Below are 25,822 nucleotides of genomic sequence, written 5' to 3'. Positions count from 1 at the left end.
ACTGCTAACTTTATGAAGCCAGAAAGATTAATAGTGATAGTAGTCTTATGGGTTTTACACATTTACTCTGTGTTATATTCTTTAGTATTGCATATCACCAGCTTTAGGAAACGACATGATTTCCCTTAAGTCAGAGAACTGCTTAATCTTTGCAACCAATTACTTTGCATTTATTTTTGCTATCCAAGGAAAGAAATCGCCTCAGGATATGATAACTAAATTAAAAAGCCCGATAACAATATAATTTGAAAGAAAAGGGGGAATCCGACACGTTGCTGCCAGCCTGCGTGTGTTGTTTTGTTACATTCAGCGTCTATCATAAATCTCCTCGGTTGTGCAGCTTAAACGACCCATGACAGCATTTAAAGTGACTTTACCTCCACCATGTGAACTATTCCCAGGTGAGGATCTTCAGGTGAGGAGTACTCATGCTCCATGAACACCACGGTCATCTGGTTACCCTGTAAAGGAAAGAAAACTGTGATAAGTGTGTGTGCAGTTATGTAACAGACAGTGTGTGTGTGTTCCGTTTCTGCATGTTTCAACAAGTGCCTCCGTGTCCTTTCAAGACAACAAAGAGCGACATTAAATACTCATTTGAGTTTGTGGTCATACTGGCAGAAGTTAAACTAAACATAGTTCCTAGAAATTCTTCAAGTAGATACATTTATTGACATGTTAAAACAATACTTTAGTAAAATAAAGAAACAGCAATGTATATATATAGGGGTCAGACCAATGAAAACCAGCCGCAATTTTACAAGATGGTGGGAATCCTTGATATCTGTGCCCATATGCATGTGTGTGTGTTAAAGCAAACCGATATTGTTCTAAACTGTATTAAAGTAAACCGGTATTATCTTGAACTGTATTGAAGTGAACATATATTATTTGGGACTGTTTAAAGTAATCCTATATATATATACCTTCTCACATAAACTCCTTGACCCAGATATCAGCAACACACACACATACGCCTCCACTTATCAGCACACACACATACACTTCCCCTCACTAACACACACACATGTTCTTTTTCAAGGTTCTTTCTGGGGCCAATAATCCCAAGCACCAATATATCTGTGTACAATGTTTGATTGTTTAGGAAAGAATAGTTTGTGTGAAACCTTCCCTGGGAAATTAAAGGAGTTGGGTCCGGTGGAAGATAAGAAGTGGATCTCCACCCCAAAATATGTCCATATATACTGTTGTTTCTTCATGCAAAATGCTCCCTGTTTCTGACTGGCTGGTCCCGATATCTGTATCGCACGGCAGTAGAGCGGGAGCCCGGAGTGCTCTGTTTCAGGGCACTCTGTATTTCGTATTGTGTTTTTTACTGTATTAAAATCAGATTATTGTTATAACTTTTATGCCGGTGTTTTGAACTCCTTCTTTTATTAAATCTGACCAGGCCGGCGCGGAGCAGAGGTGGGCTTTAAGCCACCACTATTGTGTTTGCTCCTACAGTGTGTGTGTGTGTGTGTGTGTGTGTGTGTGTGTGTGTGTGTGTGTGTGTGTGTTATACCTTGAGAATGATGTCAGGCCTGGAGGCTTCAGCAGGCAGAGACAGCACGTCTCCTCTCATGGTCTGAGTGTGCAGACGGTACCTCAGATAACCTCCGTAAGATGAGACCTGGAGAAACACGGATACAAGGTCGTTTTAGGAGAAATAAAGGGTTAAAAAACAAAAAGGGGGGAAGGAGTAAAGCTTGAAAAGCATTAAAGACAGGAAAAGTAGACAGACTGCATCTTGATGACAACAACAATGGATTACATTCAGACTGTACAGTCAAACAGCAACAGGATCTTAGGCCTGTGAAAGATAAGACGCATTTATTTCCATAGCGTTCATGCAGGTTTTAGCATGGCTGGCATTTGAAGCTGGTTCGTGGAGCGTAACAGGACTTAGTTTGGGGATTTAAATCAGACCATCAACCCGCAGATTGATGCCGGCTGGATCTCACATGAAAGTTGTCAGTTTAAACGTCTAGACGAAACGCTGATCTGTATCCAAACACCTCTGAGCCTCTGCACCGTCATGTAGGATCATTGTTTGTGTGTATAGGTGTGACCAGGTTGTGTCTCCCATGTCTTTTATCATTGCATTTATCGGAGGTAACGTACACTTATCTTTATTCATTAATTTAAAGATATTTTTGTCATGTTATCCTTATAAATGTCACTTCAAGATGCAATCGTCTGGATTAATTTTCTCATCAAATGTTTTATTGTTTTTTTTAATATTGGTATTGAAATGCATCATCGCCGAACTTTGTCACACGGTAAGTGTTGTGAATTGTGTTTTTTTCTTGATGAGACATTTTAGCATCTCCTAGAAACATCCTAATTCAACCCTACATAAAGTAAAACCACTTCCTTTACGTATCCAATGATGCAAAAAAGAACTCTTGCTTTAGTAAACTAGAAATTATTTCTTTTATGTGGACTTATATTTGCAAACTTGCTTGCATCAAGTTGCCTCTATGGGGACAGTATATTATCTACCCAAGCCCTCCTGAGGTGGTCTTTCCCCTCTCACCTTGTCCCCCAGGTAAGTCTTTGGTGCGTGCCAGTGCAGGTCCTGGTAGACGTCAGGCACATCACTGAGGTCGGCCTCCACAAGGTCCTGACCCGGATACACTGCGACCGGTACTTCCTGTTTGTCTGCTCCAAGCAACACCCAGCCGTTCATGTTCATCACCTGCAGGAGGGAGACCATGGTGAACGATCAAACAGCAAAGAAACCAACAAGAGAGCAGTGTAAACATTAGTTCACAAGATGCTGAGAGAAAAAATAAATGTGTTGTTTATGTAAAATCGAAATTGAATTGACCTTTACTAAAGAAAAACTTTGAAGACAGAAATGTTAGTTAAATGTCAGAATAATGATCATATAGTTTGATAATAAACCTGAAATGTTTCAATAACCCTAACCCTAACCAACTAAACAAAACATGTGCTTGTTTCAGATTCTGTATGTGCAGGATCTGTGTTTTTTCTAGTTCTAGTAAGAACAAAATCATCTGTAGTGACATTAATAAAGTTTGAGTGACAGTTACCTCGGTGCGTCTCTTCTCAGAGCTGCGGCAGCGGTCCGTGGCTCCGAAGCAGAAGCAGCTGGTGCAGCCCTTGGGGTTGGTTGGGTCCAAGTGGAACGTACCAATTCTGCACTGATCGCATCGGGAGCCCTGGACGTTCTCCTACAGGTGGAGGACACAGAGCAGGTTAGGGACCACTGGGATTACTGGAAGTGTGTGTGTGTGTGTGTGTGTGTGTTTGTTTGTGTGTGTGTGCTGCTCCACCTTGCAGAGACACTGTCCTGTGAAGTAGTCGCACACTTCCTCTTCAGTTCCTGCGTCGTTGCAGTCACATAGCCTGCAGTTGGGGTAACCATAGAAACCAGGAGAGCAGCGGTCACACTGACGGCCGACGACGTTGTCCTTACATCTGGAAAATATAATGAATGCAAGTATAATGAATGTTTGAGAACTAGTAAGTATATGTGTCTGAATAAAGCTACACTTTTGACTTGTGTGTGCTTAAAAGTATTTCATTTCGCGAGAGACGAAAGGTTTATCGCTCCTGATTATCCATCATGTATGACTGATTACTCATAAACATTTGGGCTTGTTAAGATACTCTCGCAGCCAACTGCAGGGTACATGCAAATGTGTCTTTGTTGATACCAAGGTGCCAGGATCTGAAGGGATGGAAGGCTTCAGGCAGAGAAATACCTTCAGCTTTACATCCAGGACTTGTCCAAACAAAGCTGACAGATTCCTGCTTTTATCCAAAGCGACTTACATACTCAATACTGTGGGCAATCCCCACAGGAGCAATTTGGGGTGAAGTGTCTCGCCCAGGGACACAACGACATGCTGACTGCAGTGGGGTTTGAACCTGTGACACCCTGATCCGAACACCAACGCACAACCCACTGCACCACACGCCTCCCCTTTTAATGGTCGAATAATAGTGATTTCAGATGTCATGAAGGCGCACTCTCCATAAAACAATGTATATAATTATGTTCCTCTCAGATCATACAGTATATCACTTAAGCTAGTCTCTGCCAAACCAAATAACCAAATAAAAACATTTAAAACAATTATCATAACTGACCCTGGCGAGGTATGAATCTCATCTCTAAACTCCTAGTAGGTCCTGACTATTCCTTTGAATGTCAGTGTTCAGTGTATCCCTGTTTCCAGTAGGGCTGCACATTCAACTTGACATTTTTTCAACATTACAAAAAGGGCAGGTGCATAGTCCAAATCCCAAGAAGCACACTATTTGTTAAAAGCTAGACGTGTAAAAATACCATAAACTATTGTGGAGTTGCAGAGATATCCCGGCCTTACAAATTGTATTCTACATACCTAACAAAACATTTTTTTTTTGTACAAATCCTCTTAAAAAATCCCACCATATTCATTTAAAATATATTTCCCAAAGATAGCAAGGATGCAACATGATCAATCGTGAATCAAGTCCCAATTGTGAAATAAGTCAAGATAATCGCATTAGTTATTTTTTCCAAATCGTACATTCTCACGGTATGTTTTTCTAGTGTGATCATTAGAGGCAAAATCACAGTGCAGTGAGCAATGTGTTCGTTTAATCAGGTGTGTGAAGAGTTCACGTTGAAGTCTGAAGAAGAGAACTCTCTGTTGATCCTTGTCAGAACTACGATGGATTATGTTGTGCGATACTGATCGATGTGAGATGGCTTTGCAAATACAACAAGAAGCTGCTGACAGACATATGGAGCCCATCACCATATGACGACTGAAGGAGGAACACAGATAGATAAGGAGCAGGATAGACTACTGTCGTGCTGTTAGCAGTCCTCTGGAGAGCAACGTTTTAAAACCTGCAGAACACAGACAAGAGTTGGCAAGTAGAGCTGGCCAAACACAGCAATCAACCCAGAGAGGGATTCAGAGCCAAGATCCTGTCAGGGGAGACAACGGGGGGGAAGTAGCTGCCTTTTTAGGTATTTCCAAACCCAGGCCTGACATTGGAGCGTTGAACTTGCTAAACCCCAAAGCAAATGAAAACTCAGAGGTAATTACAAGAATTTAAATTGCTCAAATCATGGAGATGGAAAATCTGTCTGCTTTTGATTAAGGCCCATAAACGGCTCATTCTTGAAGCATTACCGGTGTTCCAGAGGCAATAGTGATACGATATCCGCTTGAATTATTTCCTCTGTGTCATTTCATTGTACCTGCACTGTCCGCTGAGGGTGTCACAGCTCACATCGGGCGTCTCGACCCCGGGCCGGGTGCAGTTGCAGACCTCACACCCCACCACGGGGTGGCAGCCGAACGACTGGGGCTCACACTGAGTGCATTCTGGGAGCACCGTCCTCGGAGGGCAGATACAGTCGCCGGTCACCGGTTCACACAACCTCGTCCCACAGTTACAGGCTGGAGGAAAGACGAGAAGCGATACGGTTAGATACAGGAAAGAGTAAATCCATCGTAAGAGAAATACAGTCCTTTGTTGTTTTCTTTGACACACAGAAGAAAGGAAACACAACTAAATCCACTTTCATTTGACTTGAAAGTAAAAGGGTTCCATATAAACATACTGCAGCCACAACACATGGATTAAACACCAACTCTTGCCATCATGAAATGTTATATTTTACTGTATGTTATTTATGACTGGCCTACAAGTTAAATGTCTGCTGTAAAATATGATTTAGAAACGTTCTGCCGCTAGGTTTTGTCGAAATGTTGAGGATACATTTAGTAAACTTATGGACACTCACGTCTGCAGTTGGGGAATCCCCAGTAGCCCGTGGCGCACATGGAGCAGTCTCGGCCAATCACGCTGGGCCTACAGTGGCACTGACCGCCGAACTGCTCGCAGGAGTCGCTCTCCGCTCCGACCTCGTGGCAGGCGCAGGGCAGAGCGCCGTTATTGAAAGAAGGCGGAGAGAGAGACCGCCGAGCCGAGGCAGAACGGAGAGGCGGTGGTAGGACTGGAGTGTGGGGGGAAGGGGAGAAGAGTCCATCATTCACACGTTGAAAAAAGCTTTCACATGTTTGACAATAAGTGAATGAAAACATAGAAACACTAAGATTACCAGTGTAGTCTTTCTAAACATGGCATATTCAGTTCATTGCAAAAGTCCCCTCCTGGTAACATACTTGATATAGAAGCTGTTTTGGCCACAGTTGCTGATGAAGTCGTAGGATTTATCCAGAGGTTCCTCGCTCAGGTAGCTGGAGCTGTAGCTCGTCTCAGGGACAACCAGCACATAATCCTGCAGAGGGGAAGGAAATGTTAACATGGATTCTATATCAAAGCTGTAATAACTTATATAAACAAAATGACATAAGAAAATAACTTTGGGAACAGAAGGAAAAGGAAGGGCAGTAAAACTGACCAGCCACAGCGTCTTGCCGGCAGGTATCTGCACGGTGATGAAGACCTCGTGGTCCGTCACATCCAGAATGATCTGGTTCTCAGAGACCAGGACGTTACGGCAGCCGTAAGCGTGCGGACAGAAGGAGGCGTTGGCGTGGCCTGAGAAAACACATGAGAACTGGGTCAATCTTGATGAAATGGATTTGTTATATTCATTTATTATTATTTACTATTTGATATACGCAGCGTCGACCAACACTCAGTCTGTGTGCTCTCACCCTGCCAGATTCTTCCACCGTTGATGTAGACCTGCACGGCGTAGTTAGGGTGCAGGGGCTGGTGGTAGTGGAGGATGAAGACGTAACGCCCCAGAGCATGGACACGGGTGGAGTACACAGCTGCATTCTGGGTAAGGAGATGATGGAGGAGGTAATGAAAAAGAGAAACATGGGGGGGATTGTTAGATGTCAGACAGATCTATAACCCAGGTTTTTTTTAACCTATTTTAATGAATGAATCTCACTCAGGCACTCTAACAGGTTTTAATTTAGGTTATAAATCATATTTGATAAGTTCCCTTTGTTGTGTTTCTGGCACTAAACCAGCTTGGTTCGACGTCATGCCATAAAGTTTGAGATATTGGGGAGTTAAAAACACTTCATTTCTTATTACTGTAACTGAAGCTCTGCAGGGATTTACTCCTCTTGTGGTGTCCATAGCAGATAAGAACACCTCAGGAAACGGTTGAATGCTTTTATCAGTCCAGATTGTAGCTGTCCAAAGTCCATTTTATTATTGTAATCTTTCTAAGCAGGAGGACCTGCTGGCTATGAGACATTAACATCTGTTTCCTTAGACCCATAAACCTTTGCATGTTGAGGTGATTTCCTACAACCGGCTCGATTTCATCTACCCTCGTAATCTGAAGCAAAACGGTAATTCTAGAAGAGTTTCACTTTCAGGTGTCTTAGAGCAGCTGTTCCAGGTGAACCTCTTTTCAACAGCTACATATGTATTTGGATAGCTTATATAGAAGCATCACTATCTATTGAAGCAATACCACATCCTAAGTGTTGCAGTAAAACATTTAACAGCTCTAAACATGACCACTGGGAACATACTCTTCCAATAAATAATACAATTAAAATGTGTTTAATAACATCAGCGTGGTACCTGCAGTGAGTCCAGCCTGACGTGGTCGCTGTTATCCGCTCCGTGTGGAGGTCTGTCTCCTCCGGTCCAGAGGGAGGCGTCGCTCGGGTGGTCGGAAAGCGGGGGGGCGGCTGCAGGAGAGGCCAGGATGGGCTCCTGCATAGAGGAGCTCTGGCCCTCCTTCAGCACCAGAGAGTCTGACGGGGTCTGGAAGCGTGAAGGGACGCAGGAGGAGCTGCAGAAACAGAGGAGAGGTAGATGGGTAAGTTCATTTCTTAGTTTATGTGTTGATATTTAAAAAGGAGCTACAGTGTTATATGTTACCTGTCAGGTGAGAACTGTCCATGAGTGCTGATGCAGTGGACTTTAGGTTCAACGTCCTCCATGGTGAACTGATCTTTAGGCACCAGGTATACTTTGTGCTGAAGAGAGCAAATACACACGTTTTTAGCATTATTATTCACAAGATCCACAATGTGTGTTTGTTCAATTATATTAACATATATAAAAAATATACTGATAATTTGACATTCAAAATACAAACATACATAATTTGTATGAAGAGATTACTGGAGCAATAGTTTAAATGTTAACTTTTCAACACTATTTGAGATTTTATCTGAATAAAAAGTTTCACATTTAAATGATTGATTTAAAGAAACATTTAATTTCTCTACAATTGTAGCCATTAGCACCCTAGTATCTGTTTGACTTGTGACAGACCCATGTTATTACAAATCTAATTGAATCCATTCAAACTCTACAGTTTAGACCGTTTTGTTTCAACATGTGGTGACATTGAGGTTGTTGGAAAATGTGAAAATGTTTTGTTTATTCCAAATTATTTTGATGGGAGTGAACTGTACACATATGTTCTATTTCCAAACCCTAACATCTTGAACATATTGAATGCTCTTAACCATCTTAGGACACAGAAAATCCTTCCATGGTTACAACAAATCTTTAGAAAGCTCATCCCGTGACTGCTGCTCTTGATCATGTGACGTGTGACTCACCAGGAAGAAGCTGGCGCGGTCGGAGATCAGCTGGATCTCTGCGTTCTCGGGGAGAGAGAAGACGGCCACTCTGTTCTGCCCATCGATGGCCACGGCTCGACACAGGAAGCTACACACACACACACACACACACACACACACACACACACACACACACACACACACACACACACACACACACACACACACACACACACACACACACACACACACACACACACACACACACACACACACACACACACACACACACACACACACACACCACACACACACACACACACACACACACACACACACACACACACACACAAAGAGCTGTTGACACACTTCATAGAGCTCATAGGGTAACAGTAAACTGTGAAGCAGCTGAGTCCACACGCTACTGTAAAAACACACAAACGTTTCACCGAACAAACACAGTGTCCTTTTTTAAAGGATGATCTCTAATTGACTTCCTTTCACCAGTTTTTGCATCAAACTCATCTAATGTGAAAATGACAGGGGTCTAAAATGATGCTTGAAGCAACAGCCTTTTTTATTATATAATTGGACGGTTCTTGCTTATAAAATGATTGTAATAAAGTATGACTGTGTTCAGTTAGTGTTTTCAATGTTTTCATGTAAAAAAAACTATTTCTGCATATTTTGTATAATCCCCTCTGCATAGAAACCCATTTGATTTCATACAATACAATACTTAAACCATACAAAACCTGCAGAAGACTAAAAACCACCTTGTTGAAGCTAATGGGCATCCAAATGTGGAAACAGGACAGATGTATTGTTATTCTTCAGATGACCTGTATAAAATGAAAGGTCGGCGTAACCTAGGTGTTGTTCTATACAGAAAAGTAATATGTTTTTTTGCAACGTGTTTGTATATGTCCTGTTTCGTATCAACTGTTTTTTTTCATCTTTCCAATCTCAGATGTTCTGTTGACCTGTTGATGTTTCAATAAAAACAAAGGCAAATAAGCAATGACTCTGAGAAGAGTTGCTCACCTGTACTTGCAGTGCAGCAGGTTGACGCGGTGCTCGTGTGTTCGTGATCCCGGCATGTTCACAGCAACGGCGAGAGTTTGTGGCAGCTCTTCCTCGCTGGAATATTCCACGACCAGAGCGTAATCCCCTGCAGACGGCAGGCGACCTCTCAGCTCAACGCTGATCTGCAGCAGCAATGGAAAGAAAACAAGTGATTGAAACTCTGCTCATAATACAGTTTGGAGAGGTGAGAATAAAGCTAAAATGTGTTGGATCTAAACCAATACAAATGCTGCACAATCAATTCCCTCTCTTACATCGAAGCCGCTGCAGACGGCCATGTCGGGGTGGCGTGGGGTCACCCTCTCCGTCGGGCAGGGGCGCGGCAGGTGGTTGTCGTTGCGGCAGCTTGCATCGTTACCAGAGATGGAGGGGAAGGAGTCCAGAGACAGATATCTGTACTGCAGACAGCTAGACAGAGACAGAAAGAGCAACAGGCAGGTGCATTAGAGGTGGTGTGAATATTTTTCGGTTAAGAGGAGAATGTTTCCAGCAAGACATCCTTATATGTGGATCTGTCCATGACTAAAGAAAGACATGGTTATAGTCAGTCATGATATTGATATATTCTTCATGATTGTTTGCTACTTTCAATTAAGAAATCTGGATCTGCATATTTACTTCTGATTGGCTTCAGGCACTGCGCTGTAGCTGCAGGGCTCAGAGACTTTGATCTGCAGGATGGGAGCTTCGTAGTAGGCACTGGGAAGCAGCACCAGGTAATCCTGCAGGTGAAACAGAACTAGAGTTATTACTGTCAATTATAAATGAACACAAAACAGAGTAAAAGACTACATTCATCTACTTGTAATGACATGTTTACGTCTATTCTAGTTATTATCTCGACAAAATAGGACAACGTTTTTCTGTTATGATGCATCAGCTTTTAGTGTGTGTGTGTGTGTGTGTGTGTGTGTGTGTGTGTGTGTGTGTGTGTGTGTGTGTGTGTGTGTGTGTGTGTGTGTGTGTGTGTGTGTGTGTGTGTGTCTCACCAGCAGGATTCCCTCCGCCTCTATAACCACGGTCCAGGTTCCCGGGTTCAGGACGAACGGCTCCACAAAGTTGTTCTGGGGAACGTTTACAAAAGTGGAGTCCACACTGGGAGCAAAGACGATCTGTTTGGACTGCTCTGAACCTAAAGAATATTCCAAGTTAGAAACCCAAAGATAGAATTAGGATATTACTTCAGATACATTTGAGTGAAAGAAATTTGAAAATTGGCCAATACTAATATGAATAACACTAAAAACACGTTTTAGAGCAAAACAAATGTCATGAATGTGTAATAAATATACAAAACAAGCAACTGTAATGTCAACAGGAGCCAGAAACTATGAATTGCGGTTCATTTGGGTTAAGATGTACAGTACTTCAAACAAAACACTGACAGACTCATGTAACTGAATCTACAATTACAAATTAAAGATTCTTAGCGCTATGTTTAAAATGAAATGTTCACATTGTAACAGACACTCACAAACATTCACACTGATACTCTCTTGTGATTGGTGGACACCTACCTCTGCGGTTGACCTGATAGGCTGTTATTTTACCGTTGGAGGTGGCGCCCTCAGAGTTTACATATCTGAGGATGAAGCGAGTCAGATAGACGTCTGCCTCACTCACATAAACCTGAAGCTTCACTGCAGTCTACAGGACGGGTCGGGTGGGAGACAGGGAAGTGTTGGGGGGGGGGGGGGGTAGAGGGTGTGAATACTTGTAGTCTAAAAATCCCTGATCTGTGGCCCTAAAGGTTAGAGGAGATTGAGCAGAGGCCGCCACCGACTGCAGTTGAAAACCACCAACCATCACACACATCCCTCCATCATCTCACACACAGACAGGAACACCGAGAGAAAGGAGGAAGCAGATTTACCCAGGAATTAAGCACATGTTTCAATAAAAGTTGAATTGTCTTTTTCTGCGTTTGGAAGTTCAGGTCATAAGAATTTGAGAACCAGACGTACTTAAGGTTGTCTTTGCATAGTAACTAATGTCCACTATGCATTACATTACATCTCATTTAGACATTGCCTTTATCCTAATTCCTAATAAGTGCTATACACCTTGAGGATATAAATAGTAGGAACCTGCAAGTACTGTACATTAGTTGTACTGATAAGCCAAATCTTTTAAAGTAATACTGAAAGTGTTTATTTTATTTTAATGGCCAAGGTGCGGCCAAAACAGTTTGGCTTTTATTTTGCAACGGAAAATGAGTGGACTTTCTGGCTGTCCTGATATTCATGGGGAGCTTCTTATCTAAATGTTTACCATTCTGAAACCAATATATTTAAATGTAGCTAAACTTCCTGGCTGTTTTATACACAGAAAAAGTTTTATTATCAATTTGAATTATTATTTTTCCATGGGTTGATGATCCCCAGTGGGAATTCTGATGTAAACAAATCTGAATTCATAAGTTATTTCTGGGGAGCACGGCTGATATCCTGGGCAAAGCGTGGAAATCAACAGCACACAGACAGAGAGACAGAGCAGACGATGTGTACTGCGCTGCCTCTGCAGTGAAGTGTGGAGGGAATGAGAAGAGACAGAAGAAGTTCCTCTCCTCTCTCTTCCTGTTCCCATGCAGGAATACGTGACTGAGGGCCAGACAGAGTAGGGGCCCTCGCAGCACTCACAGTTACCACAGTAGTAGCTCCAAGTGTCCTCAATGACCGACACCCGGCCCAGAACATCCGCACCCCCCCTGTTGGCGTAGCGCAGCACAACGTGGAAGAGGTCTGGAGAGCTGACCGACACCGAAACCAACACCTTGGACTGCCGAAGGACCAACGAGCAATGCAGCAGGGGAAAGGGGGGAAGGTAGGGGCGAAGATGAAGAGAATGATAAGGTTTAGGAAAGAGGAAAGGGGTAAAGTCAGGATGGAAGGAGAGAAGGGGGTAAGGAAGTAATGTGATAAGTGTAAGGAGGCGGGATGGTGAATAAAGGGAGTAGAAGGAAGTGGGAAGAGAGGAGAGGACGTTAAGGAAGGACGACACAAAGTGAAGTAGATTTAATGAGTTAAATAGCAATAGGAGAGTAGGTGGAGTGATAGAGGATTATAGAGGTGATAAGGGAGAGAACATGAAGGAGGGAGGGAGCAGAATTTGGAAAACACCGAGAGAAAAAGAGATACCAAAGCAATACTTTAAAAGCAGCACCTTCACCACTAATTATATTTCTCTTTGGATTTTCACTTCTTCAGCACAAACACCCAAGAGCTCAGAATGCTCTAAATATATTATTCTTCAAGATTCACTTCATGCTTTGAAAGATTCTTGACATTTCAGACTGTAAAAAACACATTTGAATATATTCTTTCAACAATTGCACCAGAAGGAGAGTCAAATGTGAAGTAAACATGTTTAACTCCAAGGTCCCTTAGACTATGTACTGAGAAGTGATTCTACCAAAGAGAAGTATGCCTTCAACATGTATCCATGGAACAAGCCGTTTATCTCATGCAGGAGGAGCATCAATGACAAAATATGTAATGCATCATACAAACATAAATCATATCAAAAAACATATTAAAATACATTCTATATGTGTGCATGTTGTTTAAATATTAGATAACCTATCTGTACCATTACAAGAATGATGATGATCTGTAATTATTGTAGCATCTAAAGTCTTTAAAGTGGAGTTTATAAAAGTAAAAGCTGTTTATTGTTAATATAAAATAAGAAAGGACTTTATTCATCCCGAAGGAAATTGTTGTGCCAGAGTTACAAAAATACAATAAACACAGCAGCACAATAATAATAAAACTGTACACTAACAGTGCAGCAAAAAGAGCACTTCAACAACGGCGCCAGATGTTGTAACTTGTTCCTACCTGGATGGGCGACATCTGGGCGTAACCTCTCCAGCTGAAGTCGCTGAACTCCAGAGGATTGTAGCCAAACCTCACCGGCCTGCCGTCCAGCAGGGTGCCCTCCTCAATCTCAAACTTCAGGTGATGGAGGTCGGGGAAGTAATGATCCGGACGAGGTCTGCAGACACAGCAAGAGCCATTTACATGGAAGGAAAAGCTCATGTAGAAACAAGGTCTGGATCACCAGGTATGACACTTGTGCTGTTCAATTTGGGTTTGTATCTTACTAGTGTTTTGTATTATTTTTACGTCTGTGGCTTCTGATCTGGTTTCATTGTCTCATGTTTTACATTTGTTTCATGTCCTGTCTGTTTTTTATGTATTAAGCTATGTTTTTATTCAGTTGTTGATGTACAGCACTTTGTTCAACTCTGTTGTTTTTAAATGTGCTATAGAAATTGGATGCTCATTCATATTAAGTTATGGTCTGGGGAACAGAGATCTCAACAAAAAGTTATTGAGTTATTAAGCATATTAAAACTAAAGTATCAATTTATGTCACATTTAATCAACTAGTGCCTACATGTATGGTTAACATTTAAATCAGTAAATTAAATGGCATATTAATCAATGTATGTATTTTTATAAATATATTTATTTGGTAGGTTTGCTCTTCCGTAATAAATTATAATTATTATAATAAAGTACATTTGTCTAATAATACTTACATACTTTTACTTAAATAAGATATGAATGCAGTACTTTAACTTGTAATGTTAAAAAAGTTAAGACAAAGCGCCTTAATTCCCTGCCCTTTTTCCATTTGTAGTCTTAATACATTCCCATTTGATTTCACAGTATGTACTTTCTGCATCACAAAGGACCAACATAAGGATAGGGGAAGGACGGAAAATAAGAAAAATATATAGACTATTTTGAGATTCATTATTAACACCATTTGAGTGAAAAATGGGAAAAAAGTGCCACTTATCTCCTTAACAACAACTTAACCTTATATCACGAAAATTAATTTAACAACCATATATCGATATTATTTATTTAGCAGCTGTTGTACTCACAGATTACACTTGGGTCCCTCCACGTTGGGTCTGCAGCGACAGCGTCCGTTCCTCTCTCCACACGACTGACCTGCTGAACCTCCAATGTCACACTGGCAACCTAAAAAACATCACACACAAATTGAGTACAGGATGGAAGCATCAACGTAGTCCAGCTTTGTTTTATGAGAAGAAAATGATTAAAAAGAGTTATTAAACGATGCTAAGGAGCACTGACCCTGGCAGCCGAAGTAGTTTTGTTCCTGCAGGTTGTAGTATCCGTCTTTACAGGTGGAGCAGGTTCCACTGCAGGCGTTTGGCTTACAGTGACACTGACCAGAGCCCTGTTCGCAACAAGAAATACTTACTATTAAAACAAAAACATGTGTGACCATCATTCTGTCTAATTATCTTTCATACAAAGACATATGACTTTATGACCTATGTTATAGCAAACACAAGGTATTTGCAACAGACACATGTCTTGCTTTAACTCTTGAATCACAATGAGTGAAATGTTGATTACACAATGTAATGACTGTAGAATAATACATGTGTTGCTGGTAGTGAGGGTTAAAGCTGGCCCTTTAGAGAGCGGCACCAACCCTAATACCTCTTGAAAAAACCTAAAGGGGTGGAAGTGAAACGTTATCATTGCCACTTCATCAATTTGAAGCTATGCATGAGCTTAATGCATCAAAGTACATAACCTTTCCAGGAGGGGACACTTTGACTCAAATGTTCAATTCAGAGGAGGAACTACAGTGCTCACCTGTGCACACTCTGCCACACCGCTGATCGTCCCGGCAACGTTACACTCACAGTCTGCAGGAGACAGCAAATACATACTTTAGTTTACATATGATCACCAGTTATTGCAATCAAGCTAGTGAAACCTAGGGTAGGGTGTGTGTATGTGTTGCTAGTGTCTCTTACTGGTGCATCCATCAGAGGTGTCGGGGGAGAGGTTCCAGTACAGAGGTCTACATGTGTCGCAAGCCGGGCCCTCCACATGGCGCCGGCACTCACACTGGCCCACTGGAGGCGGCACCACGTACTGAACAGAGCCGGCAGGGTGGCAGGTACCAGCTGTTCATGACAAAGAAAGACAACAAATATTGTTTCAAAGTAGATCTGAACAATCCGTGAAGTGGCAGAAAGCATCTATTAGCAGAATTAATATATGAACATTAGTTTCCACTCACAAGTTAGCATCAACATTAGTTTTGCCCCATTTTTTTCTATTGACAAAGTGTCATTGCAATTTACATTATTTCTGCTTCCATGAGCAGTTTTGCCCTCGCTTGTAACCATAGCATTTTCTCTAAAACGCATGTGTGTGTGTGTGTGTGTGTGTGTGTGTGTGTGTGTGTGTGTGTGTGTGTGTGTGTGTGTGTGTGTGTGTGTGTGTGTGTGTGTGTGTGTGTGTGTGTAAGTGGTCAGCTGTAGGTCCCATTAACTGCAGCTGTCACACCTTGTTTCTATTATGTTAGGCCAACACTTGGTCGTGTTTAACCTGTGTGTGTGTGTGTGTGTGTGTTGTTATTACCTTGGCAGTTGGGGAAGCCGTAGGCGCCGTTTGCACAGCTGTCACACCTCAGCCCCGCCACGTTGGGCACACACACACACTGTCCCGTCAGCTGGTCACAGCTGGTGTAGCGAGAGCCCTGAGCAGAACACTGGCAGGCTGGACACACAAGATCAGATTTTATTATTCATATTAAAAGATAAATATGGATTCATTTATCCAGTAAGGATCTTATAAAAGCTTCAAAAGAAGTCTGGTAATCATACATGCTTCAGAAACTATACAAAGTTTAGGTTTTTCTATTATTGTGTCCAACTGTATAGACACATAGCAGGGTTTCAACACCTTCTTGAACATCAAATTCAAGGACTTTTAAAAGATGTCCAGGCCCAATTTCCTCCAAAATGGCACAGTTGATAGATGTGATTGAGACACACATGCAGACAGCAGAAAGTAACCTATTTAGTATAGTTGAGTGGATACAATATAATTCATATTTTAGAGAATTAATACATTTTCTAGCTAAAACTGTATAAAAAAGACTTTCAATGACCCGTCTCTTTATATTTTATGTATTTTTTATTATGCACGTACATTATTTGTCCATCTGATCATACACTTAGCACAGATGAAATTATTATTATTAAAACATTATAATTGGACAGAAACAAGGACGTTTTATGGCTTGTTGAAAAGTTTGGTGACTTACGTGTGCAGCTTGGGAAACCATAGTAACCAGGAGCGCACTGGTCACATGACGCTCCGCTGTAATTGGGCTGGCAGTGGCAGTGACCTGATGCTGTACAGCTGCTGTCCAATGAGGTGCGAGGATCACAGCTGCACACTGAGAAAACCAGAGGTGTGACACCTTGTTACAGAAAACATAATAACTAGTCCATTTGCAGTAAAATCAAGGATACAAAGTTTGTTAAGGAAAAAACTAAATGCAAGACACTCTATACATCTATATTACTTCCATTCAGTTAAATATAAACAGTTTTGTAATTTTAACAGTTACAATAAGTAATGGAGAATAATGCGTTTAGTCACCATAGTCCAGGGATGTTCGCTATCTTTTCATTATAACTGTATTATTAGCTTTTTACTTATTGTCCATTTCTCTTGCTTGATTTTTCTTTTTCACTGAAAAGGTTGAAACCTAATAAAACCTCATAAAATGTCCCATGGCAATATAACACTTCATAAGAAGGTGCGTTAAGTTAAGTGTTCCCATGTGCGTCTCCATGTGCGTTCAGTCCGACGGATATTATATTCTCTCGTTTTTATTACAGTATGCAGCAGTAACAGGTGCATTTAATCACCTTTAGGTTTCTCTGTGTGTGTGTGTGTGTGTGTGTGTGTGTGTGTGTGTGTGTGTGTGTGTGGTGTGTGTGTGTGTGTGTGTGTGTGTGTGTGTGTGTGTGTGTGTGTGTGTGTGTGTGTGGTGTGTGTGTGTGTGTGTGTGAGAGAGAGAGAGAGAGAGAGTGTGTGTGTGTGTGAAGTGAGAGAGAGAGAGAGAGAGTGTGTGTGTGTGTGTGTGTGTGTGTGTGTGTGTGTGTGTGTGTGTGTGTGTCTGTGTGTGTGTGTGTGTGTGTGTGTCTGTGTGTGTGTGTGTGTGTGTGTGTGTGTGTGTGTGTGTGTGTGTGTGTGTGTGTGTGTGTGTGTGTGTGTGTGTCTGTGTGTGTCTGTGTGTGTCTGTCTGTCTACCTTGACAGTTGGGGTAGGAGTGGAATCCAGATCTGCACTGTTCACATCGAGGACCCTGAAACTCAGGTTTACAGAGACAACGACCCGACGCATCGCAGCCTTCAGGCAGAGAGCCGACCGAACTGCAGGCACAAACTGCAGAGACAGAGAGAAAGAGTTTGTAATTCAGATGGAAATATATTTGAGTTGTGCACCAAGCAATCACACATTTGTTTTCTAAGACTCATTTTAGGCTGGCACTTGGCAACTGGATAAAGAGCCACTATATTTGGATACTTGGGATGGGCTGTTTTCACTTTGAATGTTGTGTTTCAAACCGCAAGCAACCAATATATTTATTGATATTTATTGTACCTTTAATCTAACCTTTTTTTTTCATCAAACACAAGCATTCTCTAAAAAAACTAAACAAACCCTGGATTTTATAATAAAAAAGGAAGAACATCAAAAACAAATGCTGAATGTACATCTACTCCCGTTGAACATAAATATTATTGTGTTGACGTTGTTGTACAGTGTAGCTTCAGATGACTCACATTGGCAGAGCGGGTAGTTGTTGTAGCCTGGCGCACACTGGTCGCACTGGTAACCTTGGAAACCGCTCCGGCACACGCTGTGACCGGTAACAAAGTCACATGACCCGTCCTGACATCCGGGACCTGAACACTGACAGGCTGCATGAACACACACACACACACACACACACACACACACACACACACACACACACACACACACACACACACACACACACACACACACACACACACACACACACACACACACACAATTATAGTCGAATAAATAACACTAATATTTTGTATTATTCAGAGTTGACAGTCTCTGTTCACCAGCTTCACTGACTGAAGGACAGGTGTACATCTGTTTACCCTGGTTAACAAAGCTTAGCGGAATGCTGTTTATTCAGGAGTGTGTGTGTGTGTGTGTGTGTGTGTGTGTGTGTGTGTGTGTGTGTGTGTGTGTGTGTGTGTGTGTGTGCGCGCTCCTGGGTGGTAAACTGGAACAGGATAAATAAACAAGCTGATAAATAAAGCGTCTAGAATTCCTTCTTCTGTTTGTGCATGTTAGCAGAACAAATGGGCCCAAAACCATTCAACTGAAGTGCAGCGGTCGAGACAAATGATGAGGCTTTAGGTTCTTCCATGTGATAATTACCTGCTTTAAAATGAAAATAAATAGAATATTTAGGGGTAGTGGACTGTTGGTTGGACAAAACCACAACATATGAGGCATCACTTTGTAGGTCACAATATTTGTCAGTGTTTTCTCATGTTTTATAAACCAAAGGATTCATAATTAATTAAATATCGGGCAGAGTCATTACCATAATCATTGGTTGCAGCCCTTTTATATTGTATATGTATGTAACCCTCCCTCACCCTGACAGTTGAGTCCGTGGAAAACCAGGAGCGCAGGTGTCGCAGTGGTCTCCAGTGAAACCCGGCTTACAGACGCAGGTCAGAGTGCGGGGGTCCGGCCGGCAGGAGTTATCCACGGTACCGGCTGCACTGCACTCACAGTCTGCACACAGAGGAGAAACATGTCCGTTAGCAGTGTTGATCTTGTAAATACAGTTATTTATCTTTTGATTAACAGGAGACAACAGAGCTTAAAGGTCCCCTATTATACTGTTTTTCATCAATATATTATAGGTCTCAGATATATACAAAACCAAATTTACTCCAAACACCAAACAGATCATTACAGCATTACCCATAATCCTCTCTGTTTCAGCCCTGTTTCAAAAGTGCCGATTCTCTGTCTGTTACTTTAGATGAAAATAAGGAGCCCCTCCCCACGCCCCTCTGAGAGAGATTTGGTTAAAAAGAACACAATGGTGCTCTAGGAGGAGATTCAGGTGATAAGGGGGGGGGGGGGGGGGGTTACCTTGGCTGGTGATTGGCTAATGGTTACACATCCAAAAAATCGTTATGACATCATAAAGTGGCCAAAATCTGATCAGCTCATTTCCAGACAGGTTTTTATATAAATGGATCAGGACAAAAAGAGAGGGGGTCTTTGTTCATGAAACTTTCAGAATCTCTTTACACAGAGGGGACACATGTTTATGTAGAAGAGACATGAAAAAGTGGATTTTGCATAATAGGTGACCTTTAAGTCAGTTACTCTCTACTGTATGATGAGAATGAATGATATTTCTTTCAAACTAATACTCCCTATCACAAACCGGCTGATATGAGCTGAGGCTCAGCAGGTGGGGAGGTCGAGACTGAACACTGTTTGGGGTTTTACAGCTTATCACATTCCTCTGAAATTCCATTCACACCACAATGACTTTCCCAAAACTCCCCCAAACATCTGACTCGAACCAAAAACATCAACAGCCTAACAAAGGAGAGGAAAACACAGATACAGTTTGAGAGTATGAGTCAAGGTCAGTTTGTTGTACAGTAGGACTAACCATCTTTACATATTTCCCCTCTGAACATATTTTCTCTGAACTGAACTCATTAAGTTCTCGTTTATTTAATAATTATTCTGAAATGCTTTGTATTCCAAGACACAGCAGAAAAAAAGATTAAATGAAAGTCTTACTGATGATCTCTCCTGCTGGTTTGGCCTCGCCGTTGTTGTTGGTCGGGTAAGTGGGAATAGCTGAAGGACAGAGAAAGAGAATCATACTCAGAAATCCTCCATGTTTCCCACAGCGGGAAGATTGTATCAGCAAACAATTCAGATAAGAGGCAGAATAAAATGAGTTGACTTACATTTTGAAGAAAGAGGCAAGCATGCGTTAATAAAATAAAAATACATTATTATTATCCCCAGTAAAACATAACAGCATTGTAAAAGTAAGTTACAACATGAGGGAGAGGGAGATTAGAAACAGGGAAATAAGCAAAAAGTAGTTAGTAGTAGTTTCGGTACCACTTTACAATAAGACTACCCTTATACAGGGTTTACGAATAGTTTGTAATTCATTTATTAATTAGGTTGTGAACGCTTTATAAATCATTAATAAGCTTTTATAAGACATGAGATAAACAGGGCAACTGTGACCGGTTGCTTGCCAAATAGTGAGCCCACATGTATCTGTACTGCTAAGCCTTATATTGGCTACTTAGCTTACTTCGTCTCCTTCATCAGCCAGCATCCTTAGTATCTGTTGTTCACCGAGTTGATTCTCGCTAAGTAGCCAATATAAGGCTTAGTCATCTTGCCAAATAGTGAGCCCGTGTTGATGTATCATATGTCTATGTTAGAACTGGTTTATAAATAGTTCTTAATGATTAACAAAGTGTTTACAACCTAATTAATAACCTAATTATAAACCCTTTATGAATCCTTTATAAGGGTAGTCTTATTGTAAAGTGGTACCGTAGTTTCTTTTGAATGTTAAGCTGTTTATATCATTATCTACACAAGACATGTATTTCAATGTCTTGTTTAGTCTCTTTGGATATGAAATCCCAAAGCTCAGACAGTGTTTGAGGCGTTTCTGTTGCTGCGACTCACGGTAACAGTCGGGGAAGTTCATGAAGCCGCCGGCGCAGGAGTCGCAGTTCTCTCCGCTGTAGTGTGGTTTGCAGAAACAGCGACCGGTCAGATCCTCACAGGTACCGTCTGTAAACTCTGACTGACACTTACAGCCTGCAGAGAGGCAGGCGGAGGAAGAGGAAGAAGGAGGACGATGAGGAAGAGACATTAAGGCAGGTAATATAACATTAAGACAAAGTTGAAGAGCAAAAAGAAACCATCTATGACACATATTAGCCAGCAAATTATTGAGGGAAACATCTAAGTCAAGACCCTAATGACTAATAAAGGGCCACAATGGTGTTCATATGCATGCTAATAAACAGTTACCTTATTATAACATATAGGTACTATTATATATAACAGTACGTTTGATATCTTCAGTTACATCTTGTTATTACTTCTGCACATTCATAGTAAACCCAAAAGAGAAAAAACTACACCTTTTAGTGTTGAATATATTATATCAGCATTTGAATGATTTCTGACGGACTCACGTGAGCAGGCCAATGGGGAGTCGATGGATTGGTCAGGTGACCTGTAGAAGGTGGGGATGCAGCGCTCACAGTTCACTCCGGTGGTGTGATGCTGAAAAGAGAAGAGTTTCCATTAGAAGTTGCATCGTGACTTTTATCAGCAACCAAAACGTACTTCAAGAGAGGCAACATAATATAATACACAGAAATGATTATCAGATTTTTCCACACCTTTAGAGACTGTTATTTACCTGGCAGTTGAGGCAGACGCCCCCCCCCTCGGTTGTGTCCGTGCATGTCGATGCTGGCTCTCCTCTGATCCACCTCGGGGTCGTAGTAACAGTCGAAGGAGTGACGGTGACAGTTACACGCTGAAACACAAAATAACACATTTAGAAAGCAGGCAATGGAAAATGACTGTTTTGAATAATGGGAATATTAATAATCGTTTTAACTGCAGTTTTATTTTACAGATAAAACAATTAAAACACAGATGTATGATATTAATAATGATACAACAAAAAAAGTGTTAAGCTCCAGAAAGCTAGTGAGCCAAGTCAGTTATTTAGTGATTAAATGATTAAATGCACCATTTATTTTGTTAACTTAATAAAAAAAGATCTTAAACTGCATATAATCTATTATTTTGTATTAATTATTCTTTAGTAACTATCTGCAGAATTATAATGTATCTATTAAAAACATTAATACATATTATTTTAATCGTATTATTATTATTATTATTATTATAGGGAGGCAGTTAAAAGTAAGAATGATAAACTCTTCTTTCAAATATAATGGTCAGAAAAACTATGAAACGTATTGTAAATGTCATGGGACCTAATTTACTATATGCTACTTCATATATCTCTTCACAAGCAGGTGGAAAGAAAACAGGCACACAAGTTGCTCACATGCTCACAAACACATAATGTATTTGTAACAGTGTTAGTGTTCACCTGAAGGGTTACAACTCCTGCAGAGAGACAAGAAGCAGGAGAGGAGAGAATACAAAGGACGAGAGGAAACGGGAGAAGGTAAAACACAAAGCAGTATACAGTATGAACGCTTAGTCACCTAAAAGGAACAGTTGTACATCCTTAGAGTTAAGAAATGGACATGCGACGTTTGATCGTGTTTTATTCAATATTCCAGCCACAGAAATGCTTCATTACTTCTTCAGTGACAAGTTTATGTTACATCAAACACTCATTTCATCTCAGTGCTCTATGAAGTCACTTTGTTGTGTTGAAAGCTGTTTCCTCTGACAGGTGTTCATTAGGAATGAGAGATTACACACTCTGCTGGGGATCATGTTTAGTCTCCAAACTAATTAAGCAGAGAGAAATGAGAGAAGCTGTAATTATCTCAACCAGCTTAATCATTTCCTACAGAACACTTTGATGAAGGTTAGTCATCAGGCTGTTTGTAGATTAGTAGATATAAGGTTGGGGATATTTTATGAATCATAAAAGGGTAATTTCACATCTGATTACAGTCAGTGATCAAAGACCGCTGCAATCTCTTTTAGGGATGATTACGTCACACTGTTTGTAGTTCTTTGCAGAATCTTTAAAGAAAAAGACACAACCAAATCTGAATTGTTTGATTTTAACATACGCAAGGTAAAATAGTTGTGCATTTAAATGTTTCTCGTTCTTAATTGAAACTTTTCTTCACTATGGAGACAACCAGAAAAGGACTTGTGTTGGTGCTTGAGTAACTGATTCCTTTGATTATGTGACTGAAAGGAAGCGGATGTGTAACGTCGGCACAGACTTGACCTCGCCATTGAACATGTACACATCCAGTAAAGAGATTACATACGTCCTTTGACTTAATCTGAGATAAAGTGAGCTGAATGCTTAAGATGTGTGCATGCATGAAATGCAGAGCAGCGTTTACTCTTCATACAGAGTCTGTGACACCCTGATAGAGCTTTTTGTTCTTATCTGACCCTCAGCGCCTGAGAGGTGCCGGCTTTATGAACCAGCGCTCCTTATCCTCCGTCTCTGATATCACGTTGCCCTTTGGTGACCTTATTGCCATTGTGCTACTCCTTGTTAAATATAACTGCAGCTTTGATAACAGTCTGCTCTCACATGTAAATATAACCAGAGTTTTGATATGGACAGAAGGCAGCAGAACGCAGTCAGAGGATGTTTTAAGGCATGATCAAAGCTTTTAGCTGATTATCTTGATGAAATGCTTCAAAGGAGGTGATCATAAAGCCAATCATAAATGTCTATGACTTTAAGAAAAGATAGTTGAGCTAGTACGAAATTATTCCTCACAAATCCTGAGTCAAATTGTGTGTTTTTAACATTTCAAATGCAAGTGTAAATGTATGTGATTCCCAGCTGATTGTACATTAAACTGGGGAATCGTTACTCTCGCGACCAAAAGATGGAACTCTGCACATTGTCAATCACAAGGCGTCGTTTTGCGTCGCGCCATTTTAAAAATCAGTGTCCAGGAGAATAATTTAAACTTGTGCAGGATGTCCTGAGCTGCAGTAGTGATGCTTCTCTCTGACCAATCAGTGGTCGCCAGAATTATTACTTTATAGTCTAGTATCAGATCAGCTTGTTTTATATCTTGACCAAGATGGTGCAGAAAAAGAACAAGGTAGTATCTACAACTTTAGCAAATCGAAAATTAAATAAGTGCAGTGGAAATGTGGCGTGAGCAGAAACGGATCTTCTTCTTCTTGTAAATATGTTGAGCATATTCAGGTAAATGTAACCAAAAGGCCTGGAGGAATTTTCTAGAGACACTGTGCAGATGTGTGAACGTATAACGAAAGCAAACAGCAGCACATGTGTCTGTTCAGCTTCATTAAAATAGGGCTACTCTTTTTGTTGAACCAACACATTCCTCTGCAGGATCACAGTTTAAAGTGTGTGTGAGTGAGTGTGTGTGTGTGTGAGTGTGAGTGTGAGTGTGAGTGTGAGTGTGAGTGTGAGTGTGTGTGTGTGTGTGTGTGTGTGTGTGTGTGTGTGTGTGTGTGCATAAGAGCTGGCACAAGTTCTCCCATGTAAGCTTAAGTGTGTTTGTAAGTCGGCGCGCACTGTGTCAGGTACTACTACTCACGTTCACACTCGTTAGCCTTGTACGTGTTGGCCAGTTTCCATGGTAACTGGTGGTATCCGGGGCAACACTGGCCACAAGACAAGCCACATGTGTTGTGCTGACAATCACACTGTAACCTGAAAACAACAACAACAAAAACAGCATGAGTAAAGAAAACAAAAGATTACGTTTGAACCTTTTAATCCATATTTTCAAACTTGACACACACACACACACACACACCATGTATACATCACTTCAGGGGACATTACATTGACTTACATGCATTTCCTGGAGACTTATCCTAACCTTAACCATAACCAACACATGCCTAACCCTAAAATTAATGATTCCCCTCATGGGGACCTCCAATTTGTCCCCATAAGGGCGGCGAGTCCCCACACGTGACTGTGTAAACAGATTTAGGTCCCCACAAGTATAGTACACACACACACGCACGCACGCACGCACGCACGCACACATGCACGCAGGTACCCATCTCAGCCCATTGTGCTTTGGGTAAAACATCACTTGAACTTTTCTCCAAAGTTCACATTCCTGCTACTGTCACTTCAAAAAGAAAGAAAGAAAAAGAGAAGGAGTGTGACAGAGTCAAAAGGAAACAGAAAAGTGGAAGTAGCCCCCCCAACAATGAAAGAGTTAATCTTTCTCCTTCATCGACAGCGGCTGACTGCTTCACCCCGGTTTTTAATCGGATTAGAGTGTAAACCCACGGCATGCCGAGTGTGGCCAAAACACAGCAGGGCGAGAGGGAAAACCTTTAAAAGCCATTCTCTCGTCACCAAGGAGAGACAAACAGAGGACTCGAGTTGGGAGAGAAGTGTGCTAAAAAGGAAGGAAACTAATCGAAGATAATAACTAACACATTTTATTCCTATGGTTTAAGTTGAATTCCAATACTGAGCTACTATCACTTGATAAAGTAGTACTAGTGTTTATTTCATTCATTTATTTGGTTGATATTACTTTATTTTACTATTGAGGTGTCGACAGACTTTGTGTAAAAGTAATTTGAATGTCTTTATGG

The 25,822-nt window shown here is 41.2% G+C and overlaps 1 protein-coding gene across 1 annotated transcript in view; it reads right to left on the bottom strand.

Annotated features, from left to right (window-relative positions):
- LOC117558744 (laminin subunit alpha-5-like) overlaps positions 1-25,822 on the bottom strand; it is a 63,159-nt gene that overhangs the window by 24,654 nt on the left and 12,683 nt on the right. Inside the window, 36 exon segments of the mRNA XM_034235120.1 lie at positions 378-461; positions 1,526-1,633; positions 2,540-2,701; positions 3,060-3,200; positions 3,303-3,447; positions 5,231-5,432; positions 5,780-5,936; positions 5,938-5,992; positions 6,162-6,277; positions 6,401-6,540; positions 6,660-6,786; positions 7,555-7,768; positions 7,858-7,955; positions 8,550-8,658; positions 9,555-9,718; positions 9,851-10,004; positions 10,215-10,318; positions 10,586-10,728; positions 12,236-12,374; positions 13,436-13,592; positions 14,494-14,593; positions 14,711-14,816; positions 15,245-15,297; positions 15,409-15,561; positions 16,022-16,159; positions 16,710-16,844; positions 17,708-17,842; positions 18,244-18,381; positions 19,108-19,129; positions 19,131-19,249; positions 20,285-20,344; positions 21,206-21,340; positions 21,724-21,814; positions 21,954-21,980; positions 21,982-22,073; positions 24,796-24,911. Coding sequence (XP_034091011.1) covers positions 378-461; positions 1,526-1,633; positions 2,540-2,701; positions 3,060-3,200; positions 3,303-3,447; positions 5,231-5,432; positions 5,780-5,936; positions 5,938-5,992; positions 6,162-6,277; positions 6,401-6,540; positions 6,660-6,786; positions 7,555-7,768; positions 7,858-7,955; positions 8,550-8,658; positions 9,555-9,718; positions 9,851-10,004; positions 10,215-10,318; positions 10,586-10,728; positions 12,236-12,374; positions 13,436-13,592; positions 14,494-14,593; positions 14,711-14,816; positions 15,245-15,297; positions 15,409-15,561; positions 16,022-16,159; positions 16,710-16,844; positions 17,708-17,842; positions 18,244-18,381; positions 19,108-19,129; positions 19,131-19,249; positions 20,285-20,344; positions 21,206-21,340; positions 21,724-21,814; positions 21,954-21,980; positions 21,982-22,073; positions 24,796-24,911 — 4,339 coding nt within the window.

Source organism: Gymnodraco acuticeps, unplaced genomic scaffold (assembly GCF_902827175.1).
Source record: "Gymnodraco acuticeps unplaced genomic scaffold, fGymAcu1.1, whole genome shotgun sequence".
NCBI lineage: Eukaryota > Metazoa > Chordata > Actinopteri > Perciformes > Bathydraconidae > Gymnodraco > Gymnodraco acuticeps.
Note: the sequence above shows the minus strand (reverse complement) of the source record. Positions and strands in the feature narration are given on the sequence as shown.